This window comes from Polyodon spathula, chromosome 15 (genome assembly GCF_017654505.1).
Source record: "Polyodon spathula isolate WHYD16114869_AA chromosome 15, ASM1765450v1, whole genome shotgun sequence".
Taxonomy (NCBI): Eukaryota; Metazoa; Chordata; class Actinopteri; order Acipenseriformes; family Polyodontidae; genus Polyodon; species Polyodon spathula.
The window spans coordinates 31,209,487-31,223,212 of NC_054548.1; the positions used below are offsets into that span (position 1 = coordinate 31,209,487).

Sequence of the window (13,726 nt, forward strand, 5' to 3'; positions counted from 1 at the left end):
TTCGGTAACCTATATATCGTGTACATTTACACTATGTAATATGTGATGGACTTTTAAAATAACATGGGTCAGTCCCTATATAGCAGTTAGCAGTTGGGCCCTGTATCTCCCAACATTTACTAAATAGTCATATTAATAATAAATCTGCTCTGGAATGACAAGGAAGGGGTGGAAGCAAGCTGTACCCAGTAGCAGCTAATCCCCCACACAGCAGGTTTTGATATAATTAAAATACAAATACGCAAACTTCTTGGTCATTCGGGCACCACTGTAAATGCAAACTCATTTTGGCACTTGTGCTAACACACCAGTTTTAGGGTAAACTGTTTGTTGGTAGCTAGGCACCTGACAGGCAAGGTCATTCAAGAAATGGGAGAACACACTGGGAGCACTAAAATGATTAAAATGAACAAATATATATATATATATATATATATATATATATATATATATATATATATATATATATATATATATATATAGACACACACACACACACACACACACACACACACTAGTGATGAACGATTATCACTTTTACAAGTCGATTCGATTATCAACTCGATATCTGAAAATAATCCTGATTACGATTATTGATCCCTCTTAGGGGCAAAAAGTCACAAAAAGATTCCTGATTAAATGTTTTTTTTTTTTTAATTTCTAATTAAAAACCACAATAAAACTTAAATAACTTTTTTTCAACAGCACTTACAAACCTACAAAATATACAGTATGCAGTATATTGAAGTCACTACTAAAGTGGCATAACCAATATAGAAACACCACCACTACAGAAACCCTTTTTAATTAAAGAAGAGAAGCACACACAATCTGACACTGCACACTCTTGCTCTCAACTGTCTGAAATTTTCCCTTATGCTCTTCTGAATCCCTTACACCCCAGGGAAAGAAAAACATTAACATTCAGTCTTTCTAAATTCCAACATTGAAATAAAGGAACACCAGCTCTTCCAGTTTGTCTTCCGAAAGAGAACGCCTCCGATCGGACAGGACAAGATTATACAGCGAGTTCCTGTACTCAGCATCAGCTGTATTTGTTACTGCATTTATGTATCTGAAAACCAGTGTTTTCAAATTAGGAAGACGGTCGATGACCAAAACAAGTCTATGTCAATTTCCCCTGGCGGTAGAGCACTCTGGATCGCATCGGCTGCCACCTTCACAGTGCACAAAGCAAAACAATGAAAACCTTTTACTCTCTCTTTTTCTGATACCAGGATATTTGCAATGTGGGACCTTTGTCGTGGCATTTTCTGGTTAAATCGACCAAGGTTCTCTTGATCCTCAGTGTAATCCAACACTTTTCCCTGTCCTTCTCTGTTATGACAATATTATTTCATATTACTATGCGTGGTGATACTTTTTATCTGTAAAATTACTCAGGTGCGTAATTGTAGTTCCCCGGGGTGTAAAACTCTCTGGCGTTCCTCTGGAGTTGATAATGCTGCATAACAAATAATAATAATAAAAATAATAATAATAATAATAATAAACAAAATATTTTAAAAATAATTGTTAGTAATTAATTATTACAATTATTTTAGAATCTTTTGTTAATGAAGTTAATGGGCTGTATACACTTGTTCCTTAACAAGATGATTTCTGCTTTAGATTGCTTCTCTCTATGTCGGGGTATCATGTGAGTACTGTACCAAACGTACTGCATTTTAAAAATGAATTTGTTGATTAACAATAAAACTACATTAAAAAAACCTTTGCTATTTAAATTCAAATGTTGCTCATCAATAAATGTCGGTATACGTTACATATATGAAAAACAACATTTTAATTCGGTCAGTAATTAGTGCAACATGATAACACATCTAAATGTAACCCTACTTTATCAAATAAATAGATGAAACTGTTTTGACCAAATTTTATACTAACGAGTAGTATGGCATTAATATGGATGGTTCAGTGGGTTAAAGTGGTGTGTATTCATGCAAGCCCAAGCAAGCGATCCATGAATAATGAAAAATATTTACTCCCAGTTAAGTTCTACAACACCACATGGTTTATAAAAACTGTTTTAAATGCATATTTCAGTTATACAGTAACTGTAAAATGTATCCCGCTCTTACAAGTTTGTAATAACTTTTTTATTATTACTTACATTTTTGGGAAATGCACTTTTACAATATTAGATGTTTCATTAATCTGTAGTTTAAAATTGTTATTTTTCTTATTTTAGATTGCAGGGTGGTGTAATTCTGAACAGTAATCTTTCATGTTATTGCTGTGCAGTTCAGGTAAAATGATCGCCGATCAGACCTCAGGGGAACAATCAATCTCGATTGCATCGTCTGTAAGTAATCTCAATACGATTCTATGTGGATAACTGGTATTAGAAAATTACAAAGCAGTGGCAATTTTTGAAAGTAGTCTTTTGTAAAATTTACAATTTCCTTTAGTTGTACCTTTTTCTTTTTTTTCTTAATCTTAATTTGTGGTGAGGATTAATGAGACAAAATAGATTTAAAGTGTCTGGTCCGTTTGGCGCACTTCCTAATGCTTTACATCAAAGCATTGATCCTTTAATTATCTGGGACTGACTTGCACCAAAGTGCAATGTCATAAAGGAATGAATAATTCTATCAACAACAATGCTTTAATAAATACTGTATACTACTCTTAGATGCTCCATTAAATAATACTCAAACAACATTTTAAAACAACTTTTGTTTGAAAATGATACTAGTACTATATAGGTTAGGCTGTATTGTTTAAAATTGTTATAGTGTTCTCATTAAGTGGAATAAGCCAGACTTATGTCTAAATAACAAGCTTAACGATATACTGGACAATACTGTACTGCTTGTAACCTAAAGTAAGAAGTTAAATAAATCAGATAATACAGTACTGGTGAAAGCAGAAGCAGCAGGTTTGTGGCTCCTGAAAACATTGCAGCAAGTATTCTCAACAAAGGAAACTTGCTATCTGACTTTTCAAATGCACCTGGCCTGGCTTCCATGATGAGCTACTTAAAGAAAACAATTCAAACAAAAAAAAATGAATATGATGATCATGAGATATGGAATAGAAAGGATGTCATACAGCCAACGCTGTCTTGTCCAGTGTCATACCATTGTCTATGTTTTTTCCTGTCTCTCAGCTCACAGGGGCTGGTCATGAGGGACCCAGTGTGCTGACAGTGGCGTAGCTGAATTTAGACAGTGAGGCCCCGGTACCGGCGACGTCATCTTTTGTCGCTTGAAACCGGCAGCAAGGCCTCCAGCAGCAGGCGAACGTAGCTAGAAATGTTTTGCGGAAACGCTTGTTCATGAAGCAGTAGATTATGGGGTTGACACAGGCAGATGTATAAGACATCAGGTGGATGAAAGAAATAGGAGCCCCAGAGAGGACCTTGTGTGCAGTGTGGTGGTCGAAGGCCCGCCAGGTGTTGACAGAATAGATGGGCATCCAGCAGACGAAAAACATGGCAACAATGACAATGAGCATGCGGATCACGCGCTTCTTGGCCAAGAGCTTGGCCTCGGAGGTGTTGCTACGAGCTCTGTCCATCTTGGTTCCACCACTAGGATTCAGAGTGGACATTTCCACCGTGTTCTGACACTTTGTCACTTGAATGTAGCAGCCATCTCCCTCGTCACTGCTGTTTGCCGGATTGCCCATTACATTGAGTCCATTTTTATGGGCTAAAAAAGACAGACATTTTTGTTAAAAAATAAACATAAATATACAGAATAATCTGAGCTATCAGTAATATAAAACTCTAGATCACCATCCACCTACAGCTATTGCCAAAAGTATAGCATAGCCTGGAATTTTAGGCTCTTCCCCATGGCTTGCTCTAAAATTACAAAATCTATGTTAAAATCATGCTTATATAGCTTAAATCTACATGTACCACTAACATTTGTGACCTTTTGATTACTTCTAATTGAGTCTTTTGTTAAGTATATGGTAAACTACAAAGTGGTGTGTAATTTCATATGTTAACGTAACATTATTCAGCATGTTTCATTTAACTTTGAAGCAAAATTAGATAATTCTAGGGTGATGCAAAACTTTTGGCAATATCTGTACATCCACTGCATGCACCTGTAAAAATGTAATGCCTTAAAAATAAATAAATAAGAGATGCCTTCATGTTCCCCATATTCATATACAGTTGTAGTCAACAGTTTACATACCTCAAATTTATAATTTCTGGAAATTTCTCAAAAACAATGAATTATAGGAAAAATCTTTTGTAGCAAAAGTTTTGCTTTTGTGGATGTGGAAAAAAGGTTACAAGAAATAGATGTCAGTGAACTTTTGGCATGATTCTTTAGTGATTTTTGACCATTTTTCAACGCAAAATTGTTCCAGTTCATTCAAATTCCAAGGACATGTCTTGTGCACAGCCTTCTTCAAGTCATACCAAAGATTCTCAATTGGATTTAGCTCGGGACTTTGACTAGGCCATTCCAGAACCTTAATTTTATTGTTCTTTAATGATTCTGAAGTAGATTTTGATGTGTGCTTTTGATCGTTGTCGTGTTTGAGCGTCCAGTTTTGCTTTAAAAAGTTTTGTAACAGAGAGTTTCAGATGATTGGCCAATATCTTTTGGTATGCTATGGAATCCATTTTACCATGTATTGGAACTAAATTTCCTGTGTCATTAAAAGGAAAAACAGCCCCATAGGGAAGGCTATTACCAACTCCATGCTCCAGACTTTCTCCAAACGTAACGACTATCAGCCTGACCAAATACCTCGATTTTTGTTTCATCACTCCAAAAACCTTTGACCAGAACTCATATCCATTATTCAAATGCCGTTTTGCAAACTTTAAGCGATTGTCCTTGTGATGTTTTCCTTGGCCTGAGGCCATTGAGACCGTCACCATGCAATACTCGACCGATGGTTGAAATGGAAACCCCAGTCCCACTTGCAGCCAGTTCACTTTGAATATCTTTCGCAGTCAATCCTGGATTGTTATTAATCTTCCTCACAATTCTTCTACTTGTTCTTGGTGAGAGAACCTTCTTCCAGACAGAGGGAGCATCGTGACAGTACCATGAGTCTTGTACTTCTTGATAATAGACACAATAGTTGAAATTGGGATACTCAAATGCTTGGAATAAACTTTCTTGAATGGGATTGGGATTGAGATTGGGGATTGGATTGGGCAACCCTAATCCTTCTACAGCTTTATGACAATAAATCATTTTCTTCAGATAGCACTTTACTTTTTCTCATATTGACTTATCGGTAATGACAGCAATAACCCTATGCCTAACTCTTTTATACGCTCTAAGAATGATCACCTACAATCTAGACTTTTCTTGTCGTTTTTGAGCTTACTTGATTTGAAAAACTTCATGAACAATACAAGCAACTTCTTACACTACTTGGTTTGATTATATGAGCAGTACACAACAAAATATGAAAGCTAATTAATTTTTAATGATAAAAAATATTGTAGCCTACTTCAAACGGAACATTAGCCTGTTATATTAAAAAAAAAAACAATAATAATAATAATAATAATAATAATAATAATAATAATAATAATAATAATCTGTTTCTCTCTTGCTTTTTCAATGAATATCATTTAATTAATAGAGAATATTAACATACTAAGATAACAACTACCTGGTCTAATAGTTTAAGTAATCATTTTTGTAATCTACCAGCGGCTTCTGTTGCATACACATCGCTGATATAACAGTGCAGACCGTGGGTCAAACCATAAGTCCTATGAATGCCTTTTAATTTTATTTTTATTTTTTTAAACCATTTAAATTCAAAACCATAACAAAACATGTACACAGGCTTTATAAAAAAAAATTATTACTTGTCCTGCGTTTGCCTTTAATTTATTTATTTATTTTTTTGCATGTACGACTACTTTGTATATGATTACTATTACTAATTACAATTGCTCAATTTCAATTTGCAATTTCAAATAAACGTGTTAGGATTTTGAATGTGTGGTTCTTTGGGACAGTATTATTGCCATTGCTTGTGCCTCGGCACCTCTTTCTTTACAAATTAAGCACTGACGAATGGAAATATATACCTGAATAAGATTACCGTTTGAAGCTTACACAGTTTACCGCTAGCCCTCTCCCCTCACAACAGAAACATCAAAATACAAAACCATTTACATTACCTTTACAAGAAAGGAGAGCTGCATCTTTGCCAACATAACCCACTATTTTCATTAATGACGTTTCAACCTGTGTCACCTGATCTAAGAGCTATGAGGAAAAATTACTGTGTTGAGTGACCTGAATCTCCCTGCAAAATAAAACCCACATTGATTTACACAGAAGTTCCCATATGGTTCAGCTTGTATTGACACATTACAATAACATAATTTAATTTACTAAAGCATGTTGTTCAACAATGTCTTGCACATCTGACAGTTGAAAATTTACAAAAAATATATATTTATGTGCACCGAATTTTTGTTTTTATTTTTTATAACACGTCTCAGACAAAGCAACAAAGCACAAACGTCTACAACAGTTTGCCGTTACTGCATATTACAGGTTTACTGCATAACTTCACTCCATGAAAAGTGTGCTGTGAATTGTTGTTGCATACGGGGGTATGTTTGCATTCATTAGCTGCGTGGTGTGTTTAGTGCATGCGCCACCAGCAATTGAGAGAGTAAAGAGCTGCAACACAGTTCATCAAACATGTTCTTGCTATTAAACACAAAAGTTGCGTTCAATACCGGATTTGTGTCTTTTATTTAAAGAGGAACTGCACACATTGGAGGCATGTATTAAAATGGATGTGCGCCTGGGCAGATAGGGTTCGGATCACCCAATCCTAAGTATTCAGCCGAATCCGAACCCTGCTCAAAAAGTAGGTATTTGGGCCAAATCCAAAACCGAATCCTGGTTTTGGTGCATCCCTAGTTGAGACCAAGATTTATCACCACTGAATAAGATCTTTTGTAGATATATTTACAAACTTAAGTCTGGCATTCAGACAGCCTCAATCCTCAGCAAGTTGCATCACAGGTTCTTGGCAACTTTCACCATAATTTGACATCCGGTATAATATAAATACTATATTTTACTGTAAGAGGGTCCTTCTCATTTTTTTTTTATGTATAAGTCAAATATCGAAATAAAGGGAGCATTGTAAAATTGGTATGTGTGAAAAATGTGAAAAAAATAGTAGCAAGTTTCATCAGTGGGTATCTCCACTAAATTCCTGTTGCCTAGGATGTGATAATAAAATGTTTAATTATGACAAGTCACAAATAGAACAATTGGATGCACTGGCTGCTATAGAGGATGGTGAAACTGGGATGCTTCTTTAAAAACTCTTTCCTCTCTTTATAGATCATTCTGTATATCACAGGATTCTGTTTTCAGACTTAAGTATTGAGTATTGAGTTCTCTCAACAGACTATACTTAATCATAATCAAAAGACAAACTCAAAATAACTTCCGGCTTAGTTATTTTAATTGTACAGCGTCTTCATGCATTTCTAACTATGCACCATGGTAACAAACGAATGAAACACATGAATGGGTTACACTTCGAGGTGGAGTCAAACTTACCAGAGATTTCTTTTTTCTGGTCCAGTTCAAACTGGATTCCTCTATACAGTTCCCGGGAAATTAGTCCATAGGCAATTATCATCACAATACCAGGGATAAAGAACAGAGTAATCAGCAGCATCAGGTACCTGCAAGAAACAAGACATTCTGCAGAATATATTGCAAGAAAAGAAAAATTCCTGAGAATACTGCTTGAACTTTCTCCAAAACAGCATTCTGGGCTGTCCCATGGTTTGTTTTTTCAAACTTTAAACAAGGGTGTTTCAAGATTTCTTATAGTTAAAACCGATCACGTGGTGTCATTCACCCTTTTAGTGAAATCAAATGGAGGAAAACCCAAACTATTACAACAAACAGATGGACAGAAGTACACACTGTTACTTTTTTTCTTATAATTATGCGAATAGTGCCCTAGAGATGTTGGCCCTGTGTGTAATTCTGCTCTATAAACTGACACATTAGCAATGCACTAGTGGCTATATTTCCATTGAAATGTTGAAGAAAATAAAAAGATAATGCTCATTATGGTTAGAAAGAAATAATAAAAAAAATTCACTAGGCCATTTCCATTGAATTTCTAAACTTTAAAACAAAAAAAATATTATTTGCATTTTTTGTGAATATCTAGCTAAACAGATTGACTGGTTTAACCCTTTGCGGTCCTATGTCAGACCAGGTCCAACATTACAATTTTCCTTTGCCAATCTGATGTCAAAAAGAATTAAAACACAGGTCTCCAGTCGTTTTTTTTCTCCAGAAAGCTGAGAAAACCTTTCAATGGCTGAGTGAGACCAATAGGAGCTGAATGAACACAAAAAAGGGTGTATCTGAGCAATACAAGTATCCCCATGCACCACAGAGATAACAGGGACACAAACAAAGGAGATAGCTGCTTCTGCATCCAGTGCTCAAAGAATATCACAGCTATTTGAGATGTTATAGTAATAAAATAATGACTTGGATCGCATTATTGAGGAGTTTGGTGATAAAACGAGTGATCAGGAAAGGATATATCAATATGCACGTCTATAAAGAGGTATGTGAAAAATACAGTGAACAAAAGGTGGGGCTTGGCTGGAGATGCAGTACTGATGTCCTTTTGTGATTCGGTGCCTTTTAAACCTATTTTACTCTGAAAAAAATATTTTAAACAGCACATGTAAAATAAAAAGCACATGTGAAAATAAATTGGACCTGACGTACCTGACAAGCGCTGAATAAATTGACTGCAAAGGGTTAATAAAGCTTTAGGTAGGTAAACACATTGGAGCCTTTGATAAAGAGAGAAAGAATCGATGCTGTAAATCTCCCTCCCGACCAGAAAGGGTTGGTAGTACACTTCCCTATCTGGAGGAAGTAAGCAATTGAGCATATTCGAAACGATTCCAATGCGATCAGCTGCGAACCAGGCAGCAATTGGTTACACTGGGGTGCTGAGCTGATCACAGGGAGGAGTTGGGCAGTACAAAGGGGACGCAGATGCGCGAGTATAGCCCTTTGCGCTGAAAACATAACAGATGGTCTGTATTGTTTGTTGTTTTGTTACGTGTGTTCTTTTGTGTTTTATAGAAGAGGAGTGAGCACCCAGGAGCTGTCGCTTCAGAGCCAGCAGTCAACCCTGAGCACTTCCTTTCATGGCACAACACACAAGGATTGTTTTGGGAGAAATTACTGTCTGGACTTTCACTTTGTTCCCCACACCACTTGCACCTGACGACACTTGGTGTTCAGAAGTTGGACGGAGGTGGACCCGACTGCATTGGCAGCGCTGTTGGAGGCGCAGGAACAGAGGCACCAGGAATCACTGGCGACAGTGATGGAGAGGATGCACAGCCTGTTCCTGGAGGCCAATCAGGTGAGGCAACCAGCGACTGAACTAGCAGTGCCCCTACTGAGGACGAGGGAAGTGAAGATGTCACTGTAGAACGATCTCAAGGCCTACCTGGTCGCATTTGAAAGACAGGCAACAGCAGCACAGTGACCTCTGCAGTGGTGGGCTACCCAGCTGGGCCCCGATTTGAACGGGGAGGCCCAGACAGCCTACCAAGCCCTAACACATGACCAAGCTCTGGTTTTTGATCAGGTGAAGCAGGCCATTCTCCAGCAGCTCGATATCACAGAGGAGACGCACTGTCACCAGTTCTGGGAATACCAGCGACCCTCAGGACTGTGACCCAACGTGGAGGTACAGCAGCTAGTAGATCATGTGACCCGGTGGCTCGCCCCGGCACTAACAACCCAGAAAAAGTGATTAATTGAGCAATTTGTGAAGGTGCTGGGGCCGAACACCCAGAACACCCCCCTCCTCCCTCCAACTGACTCTGAACGATGGGCCCAAGGACGGTACCCCCATAGCACTTCCCCCCATGGATCCACTTCTCATCAGCACTCCAACGGGCGGCCTACCTCCACAACAATGAAGAGCAAGGTTGACTCCCTGCAGGGTAAAAGCAGAGAACCCCTCCCCATTGCCAAACTGGCAATGGGACATACAAGCTCTGTGGGCACCTTTTCACGCCACCTGTTACTGGTGCCATGAGGTCGGCCACCTCTCCAGGAATTGTCCGCCGGCGATGGAATGTGGCACGGCCTTCCATTACCTAGTTAACACTACCCATTAAGTCCAGGAATAATGACTGGGAGGGGCCTTGCATTGTTGATGTATAGGTTGGTGATGTGAGCACCCATGCGTTAGTGGACTTAGGATGTGGGCAAACTTTCATTGAAGAATTTCTATTGGTGGGGGTACCTTAGTGGTCATGTGGGCTTGTGGTCATTTCCTGTATTCATGGGGATAACAAGGAATACCCCCTCACTAAATCAGATTTGACTATTGGATGTCATACTCGCCGAGTAATCGTGACAGTGGCTGCAAAGTTGCCATATCCAGTTATTTTAGGTTGAGACTGGATGTATTTTGAAACAATGATTAATAAAACAGTAAAGCCAGTCCATGGGAGCAGCGGGGGAAACTTTCCCACTGCATGCTGATTTGTTCCATTCCCAATTTTGCCCCAAAAAAACAAAGAGAGTGAAGGGTTGAAAAATGGGAAGGAATGTCAATGAAACAAGGCTGGGGTTTGTTGGGGAAAACTTTAAAGTCTGTCAAATGCAAGGGAAAGGGGATAGAGACTCACTGTGACCTGCGGAGACAGGTTAATGAGGCCCCAGTGCTGAAGCTACTTTAGCTCCACTTGATAACCCGAAGTTCTGGGACCGAGATGTGGACCTAGCATTGGAACAAAAAAATGATCCTTCGCTGGCTCATTTGGGGTCAGGTTCGGTCTACCGAGGGGAAGGATGTAGAGGATAACCAGCCGCTTACATATCCTCATCACATTATTGTCGGGCACTTACTTTATAGAGTCCCAAGCCACGAGCACAAGTCAGATTGTAACACAATTACTTGTTCCCCAGTCTTTTCAATGTGAGATCATGTGGTTGGCTCACAATGTCCCATGTTCGGGCCATTTAGGTAGCGACAAGACTTAGGAATGAATATTGGCTTGTTTTTATTGGATGGGAGTTTTTAGTGAGGTGACGAGATATGTAGCGGAGTGTCCGGAATGCCAGCAAGTAGCGCCGGGGCGGGTTCGCCCCACTGACCCTGATCTCAATTCCCTTTGAACGCATTGCTATGAATATAGTGGGTCCACTGAGCCAGTCTGACCGGACTACACACATTTTGGTAGTGGTGGACTATGCGACCAGATATCCAGAGGCAGTGCCATTGAGATCCACTAGTGCTGCAGCAATTGCTTGAGTACAGATTATAGCAAGAGTATGGATTCCAAAATAAATTCTAATGGAACACACTTTGTCACAATGTTTAAAGAAATTGTATAAATTGTTGCAAATTCGGTCCATTCGAACCTCCGTTTATCATCCGCAGACGGACAGTTTGGTGGAATGGTTTAATTAGACTTTGAAACAGATGCTAAAGCAGTTTGTCAACCAAGAACAGAAACATTGTGCTAAGCTCCTCCACCACCTGATGTTTGCAGTGAGAGAGGTGCCTCAGAGCTCGACTGGGTTCTCTCCCTTTGAGCTGCTGTATAGGAGGCAACCCTAAGGTATCCTTCAACTTGTGAAGGTAGGGTGGAAGGAGCAAACGAAAACTTCCAAAAACATAGTCAAGTACAAAATCATGTTAAGAGACCATCTGGAATTGGTCAGCCGTTTGGCTCACGAGAATCTAAAGCTAGCTCAGCATCGCCAGGAGCAGCAGTACAACAAACAAGCACGGATTCTGACTTTTCGGCCAGGTGATAAGGTACTGTTGCTACTTCCTACTTCTAAGTTGTATGCTACATGGCAAGGGCCATACTAGGCGATACAGAGAATTGGTAACGTGAACTATGAAATTAGACAACCCGATCGACGAAATAAGCAGAAATGTATAATATTATCTTGTTAAAACCCTAGAATGAAAGGGGGGCCCTATTCATAGCTTGTGACAGTTTATAAAATAATTTTGGTCCCACTGTCAGTCCACCAGCTACAACTAACATTCTGATGGGGGAACAGTTACTTCCAGATCAGAAACACAAGCTCTACCAGTTAGTGAAAGGTTTAATGATGTTTTTCTGACTTGCCCGGTAGAACTAATTCAACATGTCATTCAACATACTATTATTACTCCAGCAGGTGTCAAGGTTCGAGAGAGACTGTACCGGATCCCACAAAGCCGCAGGGGTCCCATTTGCAAGGAGGTGGAGGATATGCTCAGGCTTGGAGTCACTGAACCTTCCCAGAATGAGTGGGGCAGTCCTATCGTGATGGTGGGCAAGAAGGATGGCTCCACTCACTCCAGGAAGGATCAATGACTCCAAGGCTGAGTATATCCTCCACCTCCTTGCAAACCGGACCCCTCTGTGGATTATACAAAGGCTAATGTCATCTCCAAGTTCGATACATATTCAATGCCCTGAGTGGATGAGCTCCTCGACCGACTGGGTAAGGCGCAGTTAATCCCGATCTTGGATTTGAGGAAGATTCACTGGCAGATTCCACTCACTCAGAGCTTGAGAGAGAAAACCGTTTTCTCTACCCCAGATGGCTTGTTTCATTTCCGGACCATGCCCTTCAGGTTGCATAGAGCTCCTGCCATCTTTTAGAGACTGATGGACCAGATCTTCGCTCCCCACCATCAGTATGCAGCTGCATATATTAATAATGTGGTGATTTTTAGCTCCACCTGGAAGTAGTAAATTATTAGACTTTCAGCTGTACTACAGTGCCCTACAGTTTCTACGAGAGGCAGGTCTAACAGCCAAGCTGGGCATTTGGCAAGCAAGAGACCCATTATCTTGGCTACATTATGGGTAATGGTCAGATAAAGCCGATCGCCTCCAAAGTCCAGGTGCTGGTGGAGATGGCGATCACAAGAACCAAGTCACAGGTGAGATCACTACTGGGGTTAGCTGGCTATTATTACCGTTTTATCCCCGAGTATGCCACCAGTCAATCCAAAAATAGTTAAGTGGATAGTGCAATGTCAGGAGACATTTGATTTGATTAAGAAGCAACTCTGTCAAGCTCCCGCACTGATTTCACGAGATTTCAGCAAAGAGTTCATCCTTCAGACTGATGCCTCCCAGATTGGTCTGGTGGCAGTCCTGTTCCAACAAGTTGACAGGGTAGAACACTGTGAAAGCAATCGAACGATTATTGGTGTTAGATCTCCTTTCTGGCCTGCGAGGGCACTGTGTGAAGGGAACAGAGTACCCTGGACTGGATGGCACGACAGTTCATTCCCAGGGTTAGGTGGAAGTCGGCCATCTAGAAAGGGGGTGGAGCTACGGTACACGAAACCAATGACCCAGAGGGGAAACTGTGTTTCATCCGCAGATTGGAACGGATGCGCTCCTTAACCAAGGGGCCATGGGTGATGGTATAAAAAGGGGACTGTGGCAATTTGACCGGTGATTGTGAACAGGTGTAGAGGTGATGCGGTGCAAAAAGAATCGCAAACAATTGTAATCCGGTAGGAAAGTGGTTTTAATTACAATCCAGGTCTGGTGACCAACAAAAGAAAAATGCTCCGGCAAAACGCAACAATGTGTAATGCGTGGAGCCAAAACAAACAAGTTTACAGTCCCAAACAATAAACCTTATCCGCCCCACAATACTAAGACACGTTCACCAGTCCCGGGTGCGTGTAGCAGTGCTCA

General features: G+C 39.8%; 1 protein-coding gene across 1 annotated transcript in view; it reads right to left on the minus strand.

Annotated features, from left to right (window-relative positions):
* Positions 1 to 1,594: 1,594 nt before the first annotated feature.
* LOC121327704 (cholecystokinin receptor-like) overlaps positions 1,595 to 13,726 on the minus strand; it is a 55,885-nt gene continuing 43,753 nt past the window's right edge. The window contains exons 4-5 of the mRNA XM_041271852.1: positions 7,554 to 7,681; positions 1,595 to 3,677 (exon numbers count right to left, since the gene is read on the minus strand). Of these exons, the coding sequence (XP_041127786.1) occupies positions 3,148 to 3,677; positions 7,554 to 7,681 (658 nt within the window). The 3' untranslated portion in view covers positions 1,595 to 3,147. The remainder of the gene's footprint in view (positions 3,678 to 7,553; positions 7,682 to 13,726) is intronic.